This window comes from Megalobrama amblycephala, linkage group LG23 (genome assembly GCF_018812025.1).
Source record: "Megalobrama amblycephala isolate DHTTF-2021 linkage group LG23, ASM1881202v1, whole genome shotgun sequence".
Taxonomy (NCBI): domain Eukaryota; kingdom Metazoa; phylum Chordata; class Actinopteri; order Cypriniformes; family Xenocyprididae; genus Megalobrama; species Megalobrama amblycephala.
In genome coordinates this window covers 28,271,015-28,296,322 of record NC_063066.1, presented here as the reverse complement: position 1 = coordinate 28,296,322, position 25,308 = coordinate 28,271,015, and the positions used below count along the sequence as shown (strand labels likewise).

The window sequence follows — 25,308 nt, the reverse complement described above, 5'->3', positions numbered from 1 at the left end:
CCTGCAAAATTACTATGAGACATTAAAAACATGATAGAAAATGATTCTAGTAATTTTTTGTATGAACTTCATTTTAATACTGTACCATTAACTTAGATCTTATAACTTCACAACAAGGTTTTATGTTAACATTAGTTAGCACTATAGTAAACATTCAGTAACAATGAACATACTTTTACAGGACTTATTGATTGTGGCTAATTTTAATCTCTACAAATACTAACATCTTAAGTTGTAACATTACATTTAAAAAAATGTATTATGAAAAATCTGAATTAGCAACAAACATGCATATTTATAAATTAACATTACACATTAAAGATTGTTTTCATAGTTCATGATATTTAATGCAATGGTTAACTAATGTTAATCAACTGAACTATACTGTAAATTGTTACCATTTTCTGTATCAACATCAGTCTAACCAGGTGATTTGACAATTTAAATGTAGCTGTTTTTGTTATGCCAATGAAGCACACTGAAACAGATAGAGAGGGAGGAGACAAGGAAGGAGAGTTCGAGTGAGGAATCTGAGAGAGGGAGGAGAAAGAATTCTATGATGTCACACTAATACACTCAAATACAAAAGCAGCCGAGAGAAAGACACACACACACACACACACACACACACACACACACACACGCTGTAGCCTGTTTCACTAATACAACTCCACAGCACACTTCTCCAGCTTTGAATGTGAGTACTAGTTTTTCTTTCCTCTCTTTCTCAGCAGACTATCACACTCAGCTGTCTCTTTGTCCTAATCTTTTTTATTCTCTCCTTCTCTCTCGATCTCTTTATCTTATCTCTCTGTATCCTCTCTCTCTCATGTGCTGAAAAACAGACTATTTTGGCAGAGTTACTCATGATTGGTCTAACGGCTGCTTTCACTCTTGCTTTGTTTAAGTTGCTCTTTTGCCAACTTCCAGAGTCTTTTGTGCCGTGAGTCATTGTGTAAATGTCCCAATCTCTGGCTGCATGTCTATTGTCCATCCTTAACATACCCAAATTCAAAGTCTTCTTAGATTGCATCAACACAGATTTAACATGTTATTTCAGCTGCATTCTAACCTTTCATGCTTAGATTGTTGGTTTTGCTTGAGTAAATTCAATATCAGTGTGCTTGCTCCATATCACTCTAATTAAAAACACAGATGTTTATTAATTTATTGCTTCTTTGTTTGTTTTGAATGGCTTTGTTAGTTGTTTGGTGTGGAAACATGTCTGACCCGGTGCATGATTGGTTTTGAACACAGAGAGGCTCTTTGTTTGCGAAATGGTAGTGGAGTAGGATTAATTTCTAGCAGAGAGAAATAAAGAAAAGAGAGAGGTTTAAGGACTGAAATGCTGTAGTAATCTGTGTAAACAGCAACAGAGATGGAGCTACTGAATGAGAAACAACTAAATAAAGTGAATGAGGGAGAGAAATATAGATGTTCATTTAGCTAAAGTCAACAGAGAGGGAAATCACACAGAGCTCTGGAATAAAACAGACTGCTATTGAACAGCAGTCTGGATCATCAATCCTAAAACATCAAAACTTACAGCTGCTCAGAGGAACAATCTCCTTTAACAGGAAAGAAAATTACAGTGAGAATCTCTGTAATATGTGATTTCCTTCTCCTAGACAGCAGTGAGAAAGTGTAATAATCTCAAGTGTGACTCCTCTAGAGCTTCAGATAAGATCTCAACAGTGTCTCAAACTGCATCAGTGTTCAAAAGTTTCTCCATAGGGTTTTATTTCAACTGAAATGCGTCATTGGAACAAAACTGAACATTTTTTCATGCTCCTGATTTTTATATATATATATATATATATATATATATATATATATATATATATATATATATATTTGCTCTCTTCAGAAAAAGGGAATTAGTGTGGAAAGCTTTTTATTTTTTTTTTACAAATGAAATCAGGATGAATTAATGCAGAGATATAAAGGAGTCGCTCATAAAGAGGGGCTGAACAAAAATGGCAACAGATGCTGTAATGGATCTTTCTTTCTTTACCTCCTCCCATTTCTCTCCCTCTCTTTCAGACTGGAATCACATGGCCAGAGTGTGGGACAGGAACGAACTCAGCAGCAAGATCTAAAATGCCAATCTCTGAAAGATAGAGGGTGCTTTTGTTTGAGGAAAGGGTGATAAGAATTCCAAAAAAGGAGCTGGACTCTTCAGACAGCAATTTTATATACCAGCACACTTATTCAAAAGCCTACAACACACATACAGACACAACATGCTGCAGCAAATCCTAGATGACATGTACATTGACCCTGATGTACTAGAGGCCCTGAATGAGGAACAGAAGAAAATCCTGTTCTTCAAAATGAGAGAGGAACAAGTCAGGCGCTGGAAGGAGCGGGAAGAGAAGGAGGGCAAAGAGGGGATAAAAAAAGAAAAGCTCCGGCAAAAGAAAGGTATGAATTCACACCCCTTCTAAAAATACTGCTACATCTGTCATTATGTCATACAGAGCAGCTAAATATGCTTTTGTGTGTCTCTGACAGGTCACAGTGTTTGCTGTTATTAACACATTCTTTTTGTGTGCGACATCATAATTGAACCTCACAGACCCAGTCGGGTATATATTGGGTGTATGAGGCGCAAATTGTTCTTTTGTTCCGATGACATGTTTTGTTTCAGCCTTACTCCAAGGTTGCGGAACCATGGTAGCGGGTTCATTTCTTACGCACTTCAATCCACACAACTTTCTTGGTTTTCTTCTTACTTGTTAAATCCAGAAAATTGGTTAATAAAACACTGATTGAAATTTATATAACATTCATAAAATGAAATTCACTTTAAAGAAAGGCTTTCCAAGAAACAAAACTTAATGAAGTGGTCAAAAATCATGTCTGACTCACTCCATGTCTCCCGACATACTGCCGTTCAATCCATTCCCCCGTCTCTTATGATGTATCTTACTCCACGCTGTTCATTTTCATAATCAACATAGATTAAAATCAAACCTAAGTTTAAACAAATAATAATATAATATGAAACTAAAAACGTTTTCTTTAATGGCTACAACACGTTGCAATACTTGAATTGAACTTTATGGAAAAGCTTCTGAAGAGTGATTTTAGTGAGCAGTGCAGTGAAAACGGCTACATTCACACAGCAGCTGTCCTGAATATAGTTCAGTTCTGTTCGGAGAGAGAAATACACTGGTGTTCACACACAGTTCAGGTATTAAACATGTCTGACCTGGTGCATGATTGGTTTTGAACACAGAGAGGCTCTTTGTTTGAGAAATGGTAGTGGAGTAGGATTAATTTCTAGCAGAGAGAAATAAAGAAAAGAGAGAGTTTTAAGGACTGAAATTCTGTAGTAATTGCGTAAACAGCAACAGAGATGGGGCTACTGAATGAGAAACAACTAAATAAAGTGAATGAGGGAGAGGAATATAGATGTTCATTTAGCTAAAGTCAACAGAGAGAGGAAAACACACACAGAGCTCTGGAATAAAAAAGACAAACAGCAGTCTGGATCACCAACCCTAAAACATAAAAACTTACAGCTGCTCAGAGGAACATTTGCCCAAATAATCTCCTTTAACCCGCACAGGAAAGAAAATCGCAATGAGAATATCTGTAATATGTGAATCACTTCTAGACAGCAGTGAGATAAATAGAGAGTGTAATAATCTTGACTCCTCTAGAGCTTCAGATAATATTTCAACAGTGTCTCAAACTGAATCAGTGTTCAAATATCTCTCCATAGGGTTTAATTCAACTGAAACGCGTCATCAGAACAAAAAGAAAAATTTGAGTCATATCTCAATATATATTCCTGAATGGATTAACAGTTCAATTATGATGTCACAAACAGAAGTCACTGACTTCTGCTTGTCTTACAAAATGACAAACATGTCAAAAGGACTTGTTTGTTATTAATTACACATTATTTTGTGTATGACATCATAATTGGACCTCACAGACCCAGTCAGGTATATACTGGGCATTTGAGGCAAACATTTTCTTTTTGTACACAGCGGCAGTCTTAAATATAGTTCAGTTCTGTTACAGGACAGAGAAATACGCTGGTATGTTCATACATACATAACAAATGTTCATATAACCAAATTAATTTAAATATTTTTTATTATATTGTGTATTTTTTATAATAACTAATAACTAATAATAATAATAATAATAATAATAATAATAGCCTAATTAATAATTGGCTTCATAATCTTCTTCATCCAATCGTCACTTGATTTTCCCATTTTATTACTGATAGAGGTACATCTAGGGTTTCTAGATTGATTTTTCAATATTTTCTATAAAGTCAAGTCAAGTCACCTTTATTTATATAGCACATTTTACAATGCAGATTGTGTCAAAGCAGCTTTACAGTGATAACTGGTAAATAATTTTGGCTGCACAGCAGCTCTTAAGAAAATGGTGTCATTGTCCAGCTTAAGTAAATTCAGTATTGATTCATTCCATTGTAAAAATTAAAAGTTATTAATTTAGTTAATTTATCTATATATCAGCACTGGAGAAAATAGTGATATCATCATCCAGCTCAGTTCAGTTCACATACAGTGCAGGCAGATCAAAAACATTGTTGAATATCAAGTATCAAGCGTCCCCAACAAAGCAAGCCAAAGGCGAGGACGGCAAGGAACCCAAACTCCAACAGGTGACATCAGGCTCAGTCGGGGGGCCAGTCCTCCTCTGGCCAACAGCGAACAGTGCTTGATTAATGATTCATGCAGATTTCATAAATCCGATTCGGATTGCAACAGTCAAAATATTTAATCCATATTTATAGTCCATTTACAGTTTATTACCTTTATATTTTTGGGTTAGGGTTCATAATAAAATATATTCTATTAAAGGACACATCTCCAATTGTCTTACCCTGTCAAATAGCTCAAACACAGCAAACACTTTTAAAATTTTATATTCTGTAGTAGATTATATAATTAACAGATTATATATTTTGAGAGCAAAATTCAGTTGATATGTGCTGCATGAACAGAGCCGTAGACACCTAAAATATTGATTTAAAATTCTAAAACATTCTTTAAAATGCTAGAAAATGTTCATAAAGTTGTCTCTTAAAAAAATCAATTCACCATCTACTTTTCTTGCACAACGTGAAGTTCTGTAAAATAGTAACCAAATAAAGAGCTTAATTTAAATAGAAAGTGATGCTGAAAAAAGTACGATTTACACTACCCTAGATTTTTAAACTGTTTTTTTTTTAAGAAGTCTCGAAACATTTCTGATTATTATCAGTGTTGAAAACAGTTGTGCTACATTTTCAGGATTCTTTGATGAATAGAAAGTTAAAAGAACAGCATTTATATGAAATAGAAAGAAATCTTTTGTAATATTATAAATGTCTTTACTGTCACTGAATAAAAGTATTAATTTCTTTCAAAACCAAAATCTCACTGCAGCCACGCTATTTAAAAACATTTAGAGCCTGATTTAGTGAGACCACCCCTGGTGTGAACGTAGCCGATCAGAAAATGAATAACATCTATTAAATCCTACTCACTCTTTTACGCAACTACAGCAAACTTACGTTATAGCAGCACATTATAAGGAACTCAAAATAAATCTTTTAACACGCCCTCACTGATGTAACAGGAAAATCAATACTTGTGCGAAATTATATAACGTCATTTCAAGGTGAGCACATATTTTTAAGGCCAAAGGAAATTAAGTGACCTAAAAGAGTCACATAACATACGGCAGAGACATTCTGGAGCTAGAGGGGTGAAACCAGAGCCAAATTCCAGCTTTTCAACACTGGCCTTGCACCACAACGCAATACTCACAAGCAAATCACTTTGCGGTAGATTACAGTTTATCTCCATAGCATCAGCATTCAAGTAGTTGAGCCTTTTTTGGTATCTAACCCCTGTAATGCCGTAGGGGTCCCACCGTCGTAAATTCCTCTACAAATTTCAGGGCTTTCTAACACTTTAATGCTGTGCTTTACAAGAGATTTGGGCATGGACTGTTTTTTACGGGAAACAGAAGACATGCAAAAACAGAGCAACCTGGAATAGAGAGAAAAAAAATAGAAGCCAATAATATGCTTTGCAAATGACAGTATGAGGAAAAAACCCTGACATTTGCATAGCATGGCATAAATATATGGAATTTCAAAACATCAGATGCTTGTAACCTCTGTGAGAACTTGAACTCAAGATCTCTTGGAATCCAACCCAACAGGAATTGACGGTTAAGGGAACATTTGCTTGGGGACATTAATGTCCTCGTAAACGTTTCTATCAATAGCTCTGGTTTTCTCCACCGGCTTCAGTTTCTCATCTCGTCAAGTCACATGAGCTACATGTGACACAAGGCCTTTGTGATGTGTGTTTAGCTTCTGCACAAAAGGGAGCCGCTGTGTCATGCAGTAACTCTCATTCATTTACTTCAGTGTGACGAAGTAAATGAAGGCAAATCTCTCTCTGTATACTCTTTTGATTTTCTCTCCATGGACACAACTGACGGGGTTCACAGTTCATGTCAATGGCAAGATTGTGAAACGCAGCTGTCTCTCTTTCTCTCGCTCAGCACTTTGTAGCTGGTTTCAGTCATCTCAGCTGATACTGTATGTCAGCTCTGCGTCAGGGGTAGTCGAGATAAATACTGCTGTTGAAGTTTCTGTTGGCAGTTCTTTCTGTACACAGACACAAAAAAATATGAGCTATTGCTGGAACTTTGTACCTGAGACACTTTCACTGCCCACTGACAAATAACCAATGAGATCTCTTTAATATGTCAATTGTTTCTCTTAAACAGCACTTGAGATTAAATGGGGAGCAAGGAGATTGAGGTGTGGTCTAGATTTAAGCCTGTGGAATTACTTCAGACACCTAATATGCGTCATTGAGTATTAGCAGCAGGATGTGATGTCACACTCCAGGACTATTTTTGATAACAGAATATACGATTTAATTCAAAATATCAACATACACAATCTTCTCTATTGATACTTTAAACTCTTAAACTCTGTAAATCCATTTCCTCCCTGTTGTTTTTAAAGTTAATCTGTGAAATGTAGATAATCTATTGGTTAAATGTCTTTCTGCAGTGCAAGTTCAGATTTCATCAAACCTGAACTTTTGTATGAGCATATGCTTGCATTTATGCTCTTGCATTACACATATGTATTATTGGAAGTGAAAGGAACAAAACATCTAACGTGACAGTCCCTTTAATCTAATTTTCTCTCATAGTCTCACATTTGTTTCAGAAAATGATCTCAACAACATCTCAAACAGAGCTCTCATTTACCAAGACACCAAAGTATGCAATCTAAATCAAAATCTGAGCTGTTATGCACATTTTCATTGCTTCTCAACCTTTTTGTCTCCAAGGCCCCCCCACTGTTCACAACAACATTGGAAGAACTAACCTTTCCAGCATTTAGTGATTTACCATATAAGGATTTTTTTTTTTTAAGTTACTTTTTAGTCTCAAAATATCTACCTGAAAAATATTTTAGAGCTTGGCATAGGTAGAAAAATATATATTCATAAAATGTATAAAAAATTATCAAGGAGCTAGAGGATTTTATTAATCTACATAACTGTTCCCAATATTGAAATCACACTTTTATCATTAGGCTTCCTTATATATAGGATTTTCAAGACACAGGAAATCCTGGTTTTTCGAAGAGGATTTAAAATAAAAATATCTTGATTTTTAGTTGTTTTAACTTAATGCTTGTTTTGTCTTATTTTAAATTGTCATCTTGAGGACCCTTTAGGAGTTTGCCGAGGCCCACTGCAAAAGTCATCTCATTTGTGCCTATTTTAAGCAATTATACATGAAAGGACAATTGAATTTACCCAAAAATTGTATCGTCATTTACTCACCCTCTTGTAATTCAGACTTATTTTTTTCTGTGAAACACAAAATAAAATTGTATGTAAAAAAAACAGACATAATTGAATAATAACTAATTTTGTCATACAGGTTTGGAATGGCATGAGGGTGAGTAAATGATGACAGTTTTCATTTTTGTGTGAACTGTTCCTTTAAGGGGCAAAAAGAGACAAAGAAAAAAAAGAGCTCAGAGCTTCCAAGCTATAGACGTCTCCTCTTGGATGTTATAAACACAAATTCTGGATGTTCTTTTACTAGGTGTATCTCTAATCTCTCTGGCCGCATTAAGCCCTGGGCTGCTCAAGAGTCATAGTGCTTTAAGAAACACTCCTCAAGATAACACATTTATCATCATGCTGTTACAACACCTTTCAAATACAAACACCATGTCTTGAGTGGCATATGGGTGAACCCAGTGACCTAGGCAACAAGCAATACACAAACAGACAAATAAACACATACAGACAGATCTAACCATAACACCTCAAAGACATATGCCAATTTTGTATTATCTAACTTGTGCAAGTTTCAGCAGCACATACTGAACATTTCTGAGATTTCTAACAGAAACCTCTGAAATTCATCCCTGCATGGATGCGAAGCCATCTGATCCGTCTCACTCCAAGACAGCAACGCTTCTTGTCAACCTGGAGAACTGGTTCTTTACGTAACCCATTCTGGTGGAGCTGAGAGGTGTTAGGTTTTCTCTTACGTGCATGCAAAATAAAGGAAAAGAAAACAGATCGTCCCCTGCTGGAACAACCGTTTCACATTTATAAATTCTCTCTAATTCTCTCTAAAACATTTTTCTCTCTAATTCCCACAGTGATATTGGTGGCATTACAATGTTCTTTTAGATTATGTAGTTAGATGAACTACGGTCCCATATAATCCGCAAAAGGATCTTTGTGTGCCTACAGTATTACATAAGCACCACATTTCAGTTGATCACACTTCATTTCATGCCTTCACACATTTCGTGTAATCTGAGAAGGTTAAATCACACTGAAATAATGATGAGGGTTACTGGGAAAGAGTCGCAGCTTTTGTGGGTTGGTGCAAGTGTCTGTAAGGTTACAAGTCTGATGAACACTGGCATGAATTTCTACACACTGAATGACATTAACACACTTCTAAACCTAAGTGGGTGACTTACAGTATACAGGATCAATTTCACTCAATGTCACAGCGCCCTCTGTCTGTGAAAAGGACACACTACAGAGTGTAATCATGAAATCAAGGGATCAGGGAGGGTTTGGCTGGTTAGCATCAAGTTGGTCTGTAATGCCTGTGGTAAGCCATCTGTTAGCATTCCCAAAAAAAACATGACACGACAAAATATGATTTAAAAGACCATCAATGGAGAAATACGCTTTACGTTGGTGATTCCAAACCTTGAGCCCTTGGGTTCAGAAAAGAATATCTAATTAACATGAAATTACAAAATATTAAACCTCAAAATTACCCATTATGTGTTCAAAAAGCAATATATGGACTAAATGTGAACTGTTGTCTCTGTTGTCTCTTTTAGTCTTTTTAAATTAATTGTTTCTGTGTTGCTCAATTATTTAATGTGTTTCTCAGATATTGATTTTCTTGACATGTATATCGTTTTGTCCTCAGGCCCTTGTAAAAGTGTGAGTTGGCGGCTGGGCAGTGATGGCGACGTGCATGTGTGTATTATCGGAGAATCAGATTACCTCAAATCTCCAAAACTCATTCTGTCCGAGCTGAGGGACAAGACAGAGGCCAACCCTAACAATATCAACAGGTACAATGCTCTCTATTCGCAATAATATCAGCAGGCAGAAATACACCATTAAAAGGATTATGGTTGACTGTACACTGGACACAAAATATTGATTTAACTTTATATGGTCTTAGCATGGATATTTAATTTAATTGATCAAAAGTGAGAGTAAAGACATTTATAAAGTTATAGAAAACTATTTCAAATAAAATGGTGTTCTTTTGCACTTTCTATTCATCAAAAAATCCTGAAAAAATATTACTGTTTCCACATAAATATGAAGCAGTACAACTGTTTTCAACATTGATGATAAGAAATGATTCTTGTGCAGCAAATCAGCATATTAGATTGATTTCTGAAGAATCCTGTGACACTCAAGACTAATGATGCTAAAAAATTAGCTTTGCAATCACAGGAATACATTTTTAAAATACATTTTGAAATATATGAAAACAATTCTTTTAAACTGTTATAATATTTCACAATATTACTGTTTACTGTATTTTTGATCATATACAAATAGCAGTTTGGTAAGTTTAAGAGACTTTTCAAAAACATTTTAAAAAATCAAATTATCAAACCCAAACTTTTGAATGTCTAGCATATGTAGAAAATGGTTTTGCATTTTTCAATGGTCATTATGCTAAATATCTAACAGATGAATACAGCAATAGATCAATCAGAGTCAAGTATTCCAGAGAGGCATATCATAAACCTTGATAAGATCAGCAGGCAGAAATACACACTAACTAACAAACAAAAATATATACAAAAAAAAAAAAAAGTATACTCACTGTTAGAAAAAAAGGCTTCAGTTGGGTTCAATATAGAACACTAGGGTTCTTGACTCTTGATTTTTAAAGAATTTTAAAGAACCCTTTATTCCAAAAAGGTTCTATATATAAGCAGAAATGTTTTAAATGATTGCATAATGCTAACAATTTTTACTGATATAGTATGTTTACAAGCTTTTTTATTTAATTAAAATTAAAAGTGAATTAATTTTTTTTTATTTAATTAATTAAAATGATCCCATGATGGGAACCCCTAAAAGGTTCTTTATATGAAGTGTCTGACAGAACCCTATATGTTATTATAGAAACTTTTCTTCTAACAGTATAACTGAAAATACAAGCATTACTGCAAATAATAACTATCCAAATATTCGAAACAGAGATCTAAATGTGTTCTCTTTGTTTACAGAGCAAAAGCTGAATCTGTGAAGAGCAGCATGACCAAACCCAACAGAGCACAACAAATCAGCACAGAACCAGGGATCCAGCTACTGCTTAAGGTGTGTGTTTATGTGTGTTTATGTATGTGTATGTATATGTGTGAGTGTGTGTGTGTGTGTGTGTGTGTACAATGTGTACTAAATAATGTCTTAATAAAATTTAAAAAAAAAAAAAAAGTTGGGGGTACTATTAGGTCAGTGCTTCTCAACTGGTTTTGCTTCAGGACCAATGTCATATTGGACATAAAATGGCAACCAATCATAGTTCAAAAAAATGTTTATTGAACAAATATATTGTAAAATTTATTGTGTGGGTGGGTGTGTGATATTAATAATAAGAGCAGCAATAATAATAAGAGGATGGGTGTGTATAGTTGGACTGGCCAGGCTCCCCTGAGCAGATGGTTTAGAGCCTGGGCAGAGAATTAAACGGTATCAGATGGCATCAGTGCCACAGTGCCAGAGGGACACACACACACACACACACACACACACACACACACACACACACACACACACACACACACACACAATACTCCTTCTCCTCTCTTTGTGTTTCTGAATTTGTCAACTCTCATTTTTATAAGTGTTTACAAATGAGTTTCATTCAATCTGCCCCAGAAACCAGAGGAGCTCAGCGATTCTACAACAGTCTCAGATGAGTTCAAGCAAGACAGCGGTTCTGATCAGTCAGCTGATGACAGCAGGGGCCAAACAGATGACTCAGACTCAGGCAGTGCGCAGGAGGACACAGGCCTTTACAGACCACATATGAGCAACAGAGAGACAAACGTAGCAGAAAGGCTGAGAGAGCTTCAACTGCACAGAGCAATGAAAGAGCAGATATCAATCAACAACAAGACACACCCACTGGACACACCCACAGACAAAGGTAAGAGCATAAAAGAACAATCTGAAATAATTCAAGGTATTATTTGAACAATAAACTACAAAAACACCACAGAACAAGCAAAACTGAAAACACAACACAGTATTACCAACATTTATCTGCATCCAGTATAATAATAACAATTGCATTGGATAGGTTAGGTTAGGTTAGGTTAGGATATTGGTTTTCGATTCCCAGAAAGTCAAACTAAACTTATATGAGCCATTGTATTATCTATTTATTTTCTATAAAGTTTGTCATTTTTTGTTAATTCATTTTCTAAAAGGTTTGTGACCAATATTTAAGACATGTCTAAATAAATGAAACCCTAATTTGTGTAATCTTTCCATTTTCTAGCAATGAACATTGAATAATTTATAAAATGTAAACTAATATTTACAATATTTTAAATAACACACACACATACATAAACAATTATATATAAACATTATACATCTTTATTTACATATATAATATATAAAATTAACAGATAATAAATATCATCATATACATTTAGTTTGACCTCTTGGGGATTAACTATCAACATTTATATTTGGTTTATGGCAAGTTTACATTTAAAAAGGCACAGTGGAGAGCAAGCGCCATCTAGTGGACTTCTAGTATCATTACCACAACCAACATGGAGCACGTAAGGCCTGCGTGCGCCACCTGCAGGACACGTCAGTCACTGCCACATTTTCCTTTGTTTAGCAGCTGCGGCTAATATTCAAAAACAGGGAACTTTGCGCTGTTGTTTGTGTACTAAAATGCTGCTTTGCCAACAGACCAACACAAAACTACAACCAAACTTCTTTAGGAACAGAAAACAAACAAACACGAGTTTACAGGATTCAAAGATATTAACGTACATGTACCTGACTTTCAGCTTGGGAGGGCAGATGTTAGTCAGGTGTTGTTTGTTGTTAAAGTGGATACACAACGGAGTGTGTGTGTGTGTGTGTGTGTGTGTGTGTGTGTGTGTGTGTGTGTGTGTGTGTGTGTGTGTGTGTGTGTGTGTGAGAGAGAGAGAGAGAGAGAGAGAGAGAGAGAGAGAGAGAGAGAGAGAGAGAGAGAGAGAGAGTCTGTGCGTGCGCGGTCGCGTATGTGTGTGCCTGAGCGGGAATTTGCGCTGATCCCACGTTTCCATGGCGACAGCATAACGCAGTCAGGGGGTCACGGCTGCAGGGAACAGCCAGAGAAGCATCAACAGGAACTGCGGCTCAACTCATGAGAGAGAAAGAGAGAGAGACGTGACAAAACTAGATTGCTCCCACTATAATCAACACAGCTGTCTATTTAGAACCAGGGCTGTTAGTAAGAACGATCTAGTTTTTACACGCTGTACTGCTTGCGTCACGTTACCGACGTCATATATTTTCTTAAGCAATCTTCAGCAACAAAGAGCCCAAAAGTCATTCATTTAAAAAATGAGACCAGGCGATTTACAGCAACAGCAACCATTCACACTGAAAGGACAGCGACCGGAAGTTGTTTATTTTCAATCTGCGACAGCAAACTTTGCCAATGCGAAGTGAAACTTGAAAATGCTGTGTGATTGAAGCTATGAAATCAAAGCATAACATACCAGAACCTAATCAAATTAATTAGCATGTAAATGTAAAATATTATATATTTAATTGTATATATGTATAATTCACAAAAATTAGACTTACATTTTAAAGGCAAATTCCTCTTTTTATCAAACTGAAATCAAACTTACAGTACATCTAAAGTACATCTAAACATTAGTGTGAATGTCTCTAAAATGTCTTTTTGTGCTTTGCATTCTCAGATTGTAATAGATTATTTGGATTTTATTTTAGATTATTTGGAAGAGTGTATATGCCCACATTGCATCTGGTTAGATGTTTTCAGTCATTATGAGAACAGTCTTGTGTTGTATTGGTGTGTTGTTGTTTGCAACTTAGAAATAGAGGTTGCGTCACGTGAATACAAGGGAAAAAACTGCGAGTACAGGCCATAGTAAAGACCCCCACGTCAGTGCGGAAGAAAAAAAGGGCTGGCAGAGAGTTTGTCTCACAAGAAAAGCATGAAGGGGGTGGAACTCCAGGCTTAGACCCCTCAGGGAGAGTCTAAAAATACAGTCCTCCTCTGTCTACAGTCCTGGCCTCTCCTCTGAGTCTCACTCTCCACAGCATCTGTCTCTGAAGTCAACCACCGCGGTCCCCATGAGTGTCCTCCCCCATCTCTCTGTCTCTGCCTCCTTCTACCTCAATCACCCCTTCACCTATTCCCTGACCACCTGTCTCACCCCGTTAAACACATTCAAATTGAGTCATCACTCCTGTAGCCTTTACCCTCTACCTCACTCTCATGTTATTTGTACTTCCTTCATCCTTTACTTTCTTCCTCTCACTGCTGTCGCTCTCCTTGCTTCTCCCTCTTGTGACCTCTAGACCTGCCTTGAGTGGGTGGAAAGGAGGATAGAGAGAGAGACAGCTGTGGATGTATTATAATCCCCAACGGGCTTGTGTCAGGGGTCTAACAGATTTTTAAAGTCAGCAGTGATTTACAGACAGTCAAAGTCTCGCAATCACAAATTTCTGCTTGATTATTTCCTTAGTCTTTGACCTCTTGCAAGGTACTTGTGGCTCTGAACCGAAATCCAATGAGCTGCCTATGTAAGCAGCATTTGAAGGAATCATAGGCGTGGTTATGCATGATTATGGGCATATATATATATATCATTTATATTATTAATAAATTAAGTTAAATGTTACTATATATACACGTGTATGTGTGTGTCTATAAAATAACAGCTCAATAAAAAAAAAATCATGAATCTAATTCTACCCATATTCTAACCTGCTGTGTATTTTTACACTTAGTTGAAACATGTTTTTTTTATCTTAGCAACATACTAACATTGTATATGCAGCCCAAGTAGACAGCAGACAACAAGGCACCTCACTAGGTTTTTCATCAGAGAGTATGTTTTGTTTCCTTGTCTAATGATACAATCTTTTGTCTCTGTCTGTAAAGGAGTGGTGAAAGAGAAGGATAGCAGTCTTTCATATGGCAGTCGTGTGGCTCAGCTTAGGAAGAACTTCAACACCACAAGTACCCCATGTGTCAAACCACCGATCCCCTGCAAGCCAGCTCACCTACAGACCTCACCCTCTGTCAGATAAACACAACAGTGCCACTCTGCACAGCTGAAAAACATTCTTATGCACAAAACTGCAAAATGGACTAAAAAACTAGAAGGACTTGCGCATACCTGAGAGTATGAGCCGATCCAGGAGTGGACGCAGCTGGCGACAGACATTGTAAAGAAATCAAACGCTCTTTATGACCCAGCTCGTACCAGCACTCTTCAGTTTTGACAGTGTTTACAGGAGAACATGGTCTCAAAAGGACTAAGATTTGTTCTACTGCCTTTACGTAATATTGTTTGTTTTATGTTTTTTACATAAACTTTGTTTCCTTGAAGAAAGTGAAGAAAGACCAAAGTTAATGTTTTTATAGATAATGGCTCATCTTTTTTTCTGGCTGTAAATAATGGTGCCATAATGTATTAAATAAAACCATTTTAACTGATTTTGAGAACTGAATGCTAATTTAACCAGGAATGCTGTTCCAGGCCCTCTAATGTCCTCCACAGACAGACGATAGATAGATAGACAGACAGACAGAATTTTTTATATACACAACTCCAGTTCAAAGCAACAAACAGATAATCGACAGTCAATCAACCTTCAAAATGTATTTCCATATTATTGCCACATGTCTGGTAACTCTGTGGCATCTGGTTCATGATGGATACAGTCAATCATTCCAGACTGTGAAACAGCAGCTGGGATAGTTATCATCTGCGCATCTGACCGGTCAAGACAGACGGCAGCGCTGGGCCGTCATGCTGACCCTATCATCTCAAATGAGCTCATGCAGCAGAGTTACTGACCTCTCCCTTATCTCCTTCCATTCCTCGCTTCCTCTGAAGAATCAGCGGTGGAAAAAGAGAGACATGGAGGTGCATGGAAATAGAGGTAGCACAGAAGGACAGAGGGAGATGGAGGGAAAGTAAAGATGATGTAGAGAAGATGGGTCACTCAGTCTCATAAACTGGTTTACAGGTGATTTTTCTTCAAGATGATGTTAAAGGAACACCAGTACTGACTGAATCATTCTGTTGGAGATGTAGTCGTAGTAGTGTTCAAAGTGATTTAGCAGTTTTCAACAGGCAGTGTGAGTTTGAGTCTGGCTCACATCTATAAATAAAAGTGGCAAAAAATACGGAAATGTCTGTAAAATTACTGGATACTGGATACAACAATTCTATAAAAACAATAGTGGATTTAACATAAAATAATTTTAATGTTAAAATGTATGTTTTTAATGTAAATTTCTTCCTTTACACACTTTGGTCAGTTTAAGAATAATTTATGCAATTGTATATTGTTTATATGAAAGAATCAAAACTACAGTTCTCCTTGTATTGTTTAACAAGGCTGATATGAAATTTTGAAAGTAGTTTGTAATAAGTAATCCAATACTTTTTAGATAGAGTATCTAGTACAGTAATCTAATTACACTGTTGAAGATGAAATAAGTAGCTATAGTAGCCCAATTAATTACTTTTTTAGAGTAACTTACCTAACACTGCTTTTATCTGCAATGATAAACCATCAGAGTTGTTTTCTTTTTTCATCTGAGCTGGATGTGTGTTCAAAACTCAACTAACGATGGCTACCTACCGTAGAAATATCTCTGATGTGCGGATGGCGAGAGAACAGATTAATATTTTATAAACAGTATCATTGCTGTACGCGAGGTGCTGCAGAGTTTTGGGAAGCTGCTCTATAACTCCAGTCGATACTTTATGCCTGTCGTCTCTGTAGTGACCAAACCGGTCTAGAATTTTTACATGAGAGGAGAATTGATATCCCCCCCCTCTCTTTCTCCCTGCTTCCCTCTATCTCGCTGTCTCTTCTGCTTCTACAAAGACCACGACTGTTTTGCCGTTACACTCAGATGCTCTGAAGAAGCTTCCTGGAGGAAGAGGAAGGTGGGGGGTTTCTCTGAGCGCGAGGAGGACAGGGGTACTCAGGCATCGTAAACCTTTTAAGCACACATGCACACACACACACAATTCCCTGCTGCAGTGGGATTTTCTGAAGGGAGATAAAAAAGACTCTGTTGTGTGTGGGAAGAGAGAGAAGCCCATCACCACCTCCACCACTGTCACCCAGAGAGAAAAAAATTGTGTGTGAGAGAGAGAAAGTGAGGGAGAAAAAAGTGTTGTGGCGGTCTAGCGGTGTAGGCTACCTCGGCTCCAGTGACCCCTGGCGAGAAAGAGTGCTGTGTGTGTGTGTGTGTGTGTGTGTGTGTGTGTGTGTGTGTGTGTGTGTGTGTGTGTCGCTGCAACATGTGACAGGGCTACATACACACACAGCCTCACCACCTCAGGCAAGAGCGAAACGGTCTGCAGCGAAAGCGCAGTGTGTGTGTGTGTGTGACTGAATCCGTTCGGGGAAAACAATCCCTTCTGTGTGTGCGCACATCTCTATACGTGGGGTTGCGTGTGCGTGTCCGTGTGTGCGTGTCTTGCAGTGAACGGTCTACTGCGTTTTTCCCTCCATGATTAATCAGAGCGAGGGCAGGAGGCCGAGGGCCGAAGGGACTGCGACAGCTCCAACGCTCTTAACCCTTTACTGCCCACACACGTATAGGTACTGGAGATTCACACTAAACACAACCTGTAATATCACGAACACTGAAACAATTGCAAACTAATTAGTTGGGACTATTATGGTTATAGCACAAACAACATTAGAGATTGGGCTAATAGAGCGCAACAGCATTTTAGCATTAGGGATTTTTTAACAATTCTTTAATAATCATTGGCCAACAGGGACTTTGGCTAATGTTCTGCCAAGGTTTTCTCAAAGTTATGAACAAACATTCTTCCAGTAATGTTAATAGAATGTTCTTTCAAGGTTATCCTGTAGGCTACTAATGTTATTAATAATATTAAAACTACAAGCAGTGATGAAAGGGCCCTCACACCTGTGCCACCACCACCTGCAATGGGCAATATGCATTTAAATACATAACTATAGGAGGACTACGTAAGTCATTTGTATTTTCCACACTTCCTGCTACCAGCTGGTGGCGCTATGACTATAGCTAAATTTTGGTGTGTAGATAGATGTGTTCAGGCCAGGGCAAACGTGAAGTTTGAGGCAGATTGGACATTGTATGCTTGAGTTGCAACAACATCCTGTTTCATGATGATAATAACATGCTTTAACAGTCAGCTAAGTGTTGCTAGCATGTTCAGAATGTTTCTAGCATGTTTAGCACTCAATTGCATATTTTAGTATGTTGCTAGTAGTGCATCACAGTGTTAAACGTCACTTCCTGTTGCCAGTGGGTGGCGCTATTACTATGACTGAATATTATCATGTAGATGTATTCAGGGCAGGACTCTTCTCAAACACGTGAAGTTTGGAGCAGATTGGACATTGTATGTCTGAGTTACAACAATTTCCTGTTTTGTGGCATTAATCGCATTCATTAGCACCAAGGGTTGCATGAGATTTAACGTGTTTCTAGCATAACGTGTTTTTGGTACTTCATGGCATATATAATTGTGTTTCAGGGAGTGAATTACAGTGTAAAGCATGCCATTTCCTGTTGCCAACAGGTGGCACTATGACTAACTGAATATTTGCATGTAGATGTCTTCAGGCCAGGGGTGCGTTTCCCAAAGCAAACTATTGTCGTAAGTTCCGTCGTTACCAATAGAGTTCAATGGGACTTACAACCATAGTTCACCAACGATGCTTTCGGGAAACGCACCCCAGGACTGTTATCAAACATGTGACGTTTGGGACAGTTTGGACATTGTTTGCCTGACTTACAACAGATTCCTGTTTCATGGTGAAACATTAGACTTTGTCAGTCAGTCCACCACGTTCAATGAAAACTCTTTTCAATTTAACATCACTAAGGCCTTAAGATTAGACTGACCAAATATGATGCTGTTTTAGTTAAATATCAATGAGGAGTTTTGCCTCACCTAATTCTGAAACCCATTTCACACGTAAATTTTCACCACTTCTGACGTGTGTGCAAATTTTCATAAATCTTTGAGCATGTTTAGGCCTTCAAAAATGCGATTTAGAATAGGCCGAGCAATTACAATAGGGTCCTCACACTATCGGTGCTCGGGCCCTAATCAAAACTGCTTGTCATACTAAAGTATACAATCAATGACACTAAATGACATAGGCCTTCTTGGAAATTCAAAATCAAAATTCAAAAATGTTTCTAATAATATTATGTAAACTTTTATCAATGTACACTATACTGTCCAAAAGCTTGCGGTCTGTAAAATATTTAAATGTTTTTGCATAAGTGTGACCAAGAAATACAGTAAAACAGTATTGTAAACATTGTGAAATATTATTACAATTTAAACAACAACAACAAAAAACAGTTTTCTATTTGAATATATGTTAAACTATAATTTATTCCTATGATGGTAAAGCTGAAATTACAGCATCATTACTCCAGTCTTCAGAGTCACATGATCCTTCAGAAATCATTATAATATGCTGATTTGCTGCTCAAGAAACATTTACTTATTTATGTATTTATTTATTTATTTATTTTTCTTGATGAATAGAAAGTTCAAAAGAACAGCATTTATTTGAAATGGAAATCTTTTGTAATATTATAAATGTCTTTATTACCACTTTTGAACAATTTAATGTTTCTTTGCTTAAGAGAAGTGTTAATTTCTTAAAAGAAAAAACACATTTGACCCTAAACATTTGAATGTTATTGTACTGTACATTTTGTCTTGAGTCTCTGGTGACTGGAAAACTGCACCTGACAACACCATCAACATAGCACAAACCCAGAAATCCTCTGCAGAGATGAAAAAGACTATTGCAAACACATACATCACATGTCTGTCATGTTGAAAACCAATCACAAGTCCTCAAAATCACGTGATGAAATTCACAGGTGGAAATTACAAGATGCAGGGCTGTCAATCAGACATAATCCCACCCCTTTGATTTGACTACGTGTACAAAATTGCACAAAAAGTTTTGTGTCTTTTACCATAGAGCGTTAAATGTCTTATTGTAGTTTACTTTACAAAATTATGCTTTAGCAAATATACAATACCATTCAAAAAATTGGTGTAAGTAAGATTTTTAAAGTAATTCATACTTTTATTCTGCAAGAATACATTAAATTGATGAAAAGTGACATTTATATTTTATTTATAAAAGAATCCTGAAAAATATATAGGCCTATCATGGTTTCAATGAAAAATATAAAGTAGCACAACTTTAAATTGCATTTTTGTGTACATTTTCTAGCATTTTAAAGGTTTTTTTTTTTTTTTCTTTTTTTTTTTTTTGCATTTTAAATAAATGATTTAGGTGTCTACAGCTCTGTTCATGAAGATATGAAGATATAATTGGAGGAGGAAGATAGGGAAGCCATTTATTAATTATTATTATTAGTTATTATTATAAATAGGAACAATATAATACAAATATTTGTATATTTGTATATGATTGTTACGCAACTGGGTGACTGTGAGAGGACATAGTCATGGGGCAAAACCATAGACTGTAAAAAAATATGGACGTAGTGTCCGTGACGTCACCCATAGAATTCTGAACAGCAGTTTTGACGCGTAAATGAGGCCGCGGCCATCTTAGCTGCATGTGACCGCACGTCACTCACGGATAACTGAAAATGGGCAAAGAGGCGGGACGAAGTTGGAGCCCATGCGACTTGTTGCTGAAACCACGCCCGCCCTAGCTATCTATCTTAGATACTATCTAAAATATTAATAAAGATAGCAATATCATTAGAAAGTAGGCTACTAAAGGATTACTGTCAATCTACGGTGATTTTTTTACAATAACGTTATAGATGCTCCAATACCAGTAGGCTAATTAATTTGTGTGGGGTGTGCAAATAACACAAATCAAATGGGATTTCATACCTTTATAATGAAATAGAGATCGCGAGATGAATCCAATCCGTGGCACTTGGGTAAAATATATATGTACCAGATGTGTAACTCTCAAATGTTCTCTCAAACTAATGAGCACGTATCCAAAGTATAATTTTTCAAAATAGTGCAGCAGTTTTAGTTATATTATCCAAGCAGTGCTGTCGGAGTTGTATATCCTCCTGGTATTGTCATTGTTGTAAATCTCAGGAACAAAACTTTTAGCCAATGCCACGACGATCCAACAACGTGTGTTCCGCATGCGAGCACATGTACACAGACTGACATCTGTCTCAAGTATGCAGCAAGCCATATATTGTATAAAATAATACAGAAAAAAGCACAAATATGACTGAGATGCCAAATTCAGCGGCTGAAATGAGCTGCTGAGGTAACATGACGGCTCACAGACAGCAAACGGCATACCTGTCACTCAAGTGACCACGCCCTTAATTATGCAGAACTTTAAGGCTTAATATAATTTAAACAGATGAGCTATAAAAAAATTCACCCCCCTCAGAGTTGTCATGAAGGGCAAAATTCGCAGTATAGACCAAAACCACAATATGAACCAGATTGTAAACATGTTTTTTTCTGCTGTAAACTTGACTAATTTAACATGATGGTCAATGAGATTCTGCTCACTTCTGCAGCCTGTCCCTAGCGGCCAGTCGATGAATTGCAGTTTAATTCACTTCCGTATTGGCTTCACGAGAAACAGGGGGAGGTTGCCGCTTGGGCAAAACACAGCTGGTCTGCTGCTCCCCACTCAGTGACTTACCCTCTGAGAATCCTGTTGAAAGTGCCCTAGTTATTGGCAATTCTGTTACACAGAATGTGAAAATAGAGACACCAGCCACCATAGTCACATGTTTGCTGGGAGCCAGCACACCTGACATCAAAGCAAATTTAAAAGTGCTGGCTAATTACTATTCACTTTGTCACTAATGATGTCCGACTTTGCCAGTCGGAGATCACTAAAAGTAATATTAAAGAGGTGAGTGAACTGGCAAGTACAATATCAGACACTGTAATTTGCTCTGGCCCCCTCCCTGTTTGCCGGAGTGATGAGATACTTAGCAGACTGTCATCACTCAATGGTCAGCTGTGTCCGCAGAATAATATAAGGTTCATAGACAATTGGAAAAGTTTTTGGGGCAGATCTGATCTGTTGAAAAGAGATGGTATCCATCCCTCCTGGGATGGTGCCGCTCTTCTCTTTGGTAATATGGCACATAGTCTTAGAGCTGAAACATGACAAACTGGGGCCGAGGTCAGGAAGCAGAGAGACTGGCTAAACCGACTGTCTGCTAGATGTCTCGCGTCACAGAAGTCTGATAAATCCCAACACACAGAGACTGTGTCTGTTCCCCAAATTAGTAAATACAAAAAAAAAAAAAAAAAAAACTCCCAAACCCATTTAAGGGTAAAAATTTAACTGATGTTCAAAAAAACAAACAAACAAACAACAACAAAAAAGCAGATATAATACAAATGAACAAATGATAAAGCTTGGGTTGCTGAATATTAGATCCCTTTTTTCAAAAGCACTTAATGTAGATGATATGATCACAGATTGTAACTTTGATGTGCTGTGTTTGACAGAAGCCTGGCAAACAATTACATTACTTTAAATGATTACCCCCCAAGATTACTGTTATAAACATGAGCCTAGTCTGAAAGGCAAAGGGGGAGGTGTTTCTGTAATTTATAGTAATATCTTCAGTATTACTCAGAAGTCTAGTTTCAAATATAATTCCTTCGAAGTGATGGTGCTTTATGTAATGTTATGTAATGTAAGTGATAAAAATGGTACAAATGTGGTAGAACACATTTCTACCACTAAAGACTGCTTTATAAATAATGTTTCTGAACAGTTTCATCTCCTTAGCATAGATATCTTAGAAGAACTCGATGTTGTAACAGAAACTATTGGCTTTCTTTTCTCCAGCACATTAGATACAGTTGATCCTTTGCACTTAAAGAAGATTAAGGAAAATAGTCCAACGCCATGGTACAACAAGCACACTCGGGCCCTTAACCCTCTGGAGTCTGAGGCTGATTTGGGGCCTGGAGAAGTTTTGACATGCTCTGACATTTGTGCTTTTTTCAGTTGTTCATAAACATATAAATGACAAAAGTGTCATTACACTGTATTCAGCACAAACTAGGCTACAATAATATGTGAGGAACATGTATGTACATGTTTGTGTTTTTGAAGGAATAATGTTTATGCGTGGTTACTGAAAAAACAAAAAACTTAAGTCACTGAAATAAGGCCAAAATAAGTATATTAAATCTGTGTTCACAAGACTTTTGGGTATTGGAGGTTGTAGACTAGAGTTTTTGCTTCAAAATTATGTAAAAATTATGCTGCCTACTCCTTCATATAAAACAATATATTGATTTAGTTTTTGTAAGACACTTTTTGCCAAGAAACACAGTATGCATGGAGGCGTGAATCACCACTGAAAAATGGGCCATTCTCACCTGAGAAGACAAAAGAATTGGATAGTAATGAGCTGAAATGACTTGCATATTAATGAGGCATTTCAGTCAGGTAGGCTGTGAAAAAAACCTTCTGTGATGTCTCAAGCTCATCATGATATATGAAACATACAGAAAAATATTATTACAATATAAAGTAATGGTTTTATATTATACTTTAAAATATAATGTATTTCTGTGATGCAAAGAGTCTGAATATAGGCTTTTAGTTTAAAAGTATGCACATTTGGAGAAATATTGGATTCTCATATGCTTATGTCAATTTTCTATACAGAGAAGTTATATTTATTTAATATTCATTGTCATTACTATGAGCGCTGGTGTTTTCAATTCATCCTTGAAGTCGGAGGGCGCTCTCTGTGCATTTTTAGTCCACAAATTCATCTAAAAGAAGAAGAGGCTATTCCATGAATGGAGTTTCCAATTCATACTGCAGCCGGAGGCGTTTTCAGACCTCAGAGTGTTAAGAGAGCAGCCAGAAAAATGGAGCGCAGCTGGAAGAAAACAAAACTAGAGGTTTCTATTTCTCCAATCTCATAGAAAAAACGTCTCAGGTTACGCATGTGACCATGGTTCCCTGAGAAGGGGAACTCGCACTGCGTCTGAAGACACTTAGGTGAACGCCTCCAGAGTGTCTTTGGATGCAGTGCGAGTTCCCATTTGTAAAGGAACATCTCAGGTTATGCATGTAACCATGGTTCCCTTTCAAATGAAAACTTGCACTGCATTTGAAGACACTCTGGAGGTGTTCCCCTCTGAAGTGTTTTCAGACGCAGTTTGAGTTCCCATTCAAAAGGGAATAAACACAACCCTAGGTATTTATTTGATACAGTGGCTGAATTAATGAGAAAATAAAGCTTCAACTTCTGATGTTTCCAAACAGCACAGCAGTAATGACTTTATGAACTTCTTTACTTGCAAGTTTGATGAGATTAGAAAGAAAATTATAACCATGCAACTGTCTACTACAGCATCGCATCAGAAAAATTCCATTCATTCATTGCTGTAGGAGAGGAAGAAATGTGTAAACTCATTAAATCATGAAAATCAACAAAATATATGCTAGACCCTATACCAACTAAGCTATTGAATATGATGCTTCCAGAGGTCATAGATCCTCTTCTTAATGTTATTAATTCATCTTTGTCACTAAGATACGTACCGAAAACTTTTAAGCTGGCTATTATTAAACCTCTTATTAAAAAAACACAACTTGATGCTAGAGAATTAGTCAATTACAGGCCGATCTTGAATCTACCTTTTCTGTCAAAAATACTAGAAAAGGCAGTTTTCAGCTATGAAAAAAATGGTATCTGTGAGGATTTCCAGTCAGGATTTATACCGTACCATAGTACTGAGACTTCTCTCATTAGAGTTACAAATTATTTGCTCTTATCATCAGATCGTGGTTGTATCTCTCTATTAGTATTACTGGATCTTAATGCTGTATTTGACACTATCGACCACAACATTCTTTTGAATAGACTCAAAAATTGTTTCCATTAGTGGAATAGCATTGGCATGGTTCAAATCATACTTATCTGACCATTATCAGTTTGTAGCAGTAAATGAAGAGATGTAATACCAATCACAAGTTCAGTGTGGAGTAAAGCAAGGCTCAGTACTAGGACCATTACTTTTCACTCTGTATATGCTATTGGGAGATATCATTAGGAAGCATGGCATTAGTTTTCACTGTTACGCTGATGATGCTCAGCTCTATATTTCTTTGGTCCCTGACAAAACTAACCAATTCACAAAATTAACAGAATGCACAGCTGATATAAAAAAAATGGATGACTAATAATTTCCTACTACTAAATTCAGAAAAAACAGAGATTCTAATTATTGGACTAAAAACCATTGCATGTAATAACCTAGAATACTGTCTAACACTTGATGGCTGCTCTTTTAAGTCTTCATTGTCAGTTAGGAACCTGGGTGTGCTCTTTGATACCAATCTTTCATTTGAAAGCCACATTTCTAGCATCTGTAAAACTGTATTCTTCCATCTTAATAATCTAAACTACGACATATGCTCTCAATGACAA

At 36.8% G+C, this 25,308-nt stretch overlaps 1 protein-coding gene across 1 annotated transcript; it reads left to right on the top strand.

Moving 5' to 3' along the window:
* Positions 1–546: 546 nt before the first annotated feature.
* Positions 547–15,303, top strand: zgc:92242 (uncharacterized protein LOC436899 homolog). Its single transcript, XM_048176632.1, has 6 exons — positions 547–697; positions 2,044–2,424; positions 9,493–9,640; positions 10,823–10,913; positions 11,475–11,745; positions 14,746–15,303. Exons 2-6 carry the CDS (start codon positions 2,244–2,246, stop codon positions 14,892–14,894), a joined length of 840 nt encoding a protein of 279 aa, XP_048032589.1. The 5' UTR covers positions 547–697; positions 2,044–2,243; the 3' UTR covers positions 14,895–15,303.
* Positions 15,304–25,308: the final 10,005 nt, after the last annotated feature.

What these genes read in the sequence shown, in the direction of transcription:
- zgc:92242 (XM_048176632.1), top strand. Translation starts at nt 2,244, where the DNA reads ATGCTGCAGCAAATCCTAGATGACATGTACATTGACCCTGATGTACTA. An exon ending in AAAGCTCCGGCAAAAGAAAG is followed by an intron (nt 2,425 to 9,492) that starts GTATGAATTCAC and finishes TTTTGTCCTCAG; the next exon opens with GCCCTTGTAAAAGTGTGAGT. An exon ending in GGACACACCCACAGACAAAG is followed by an intron (nt 11,746 to 14,745) that starts GTAAGAGCATAA and finishes CTGTCTGTAAAG; the next exon opens with GAGTGGTGAAAGAGAAGGAT.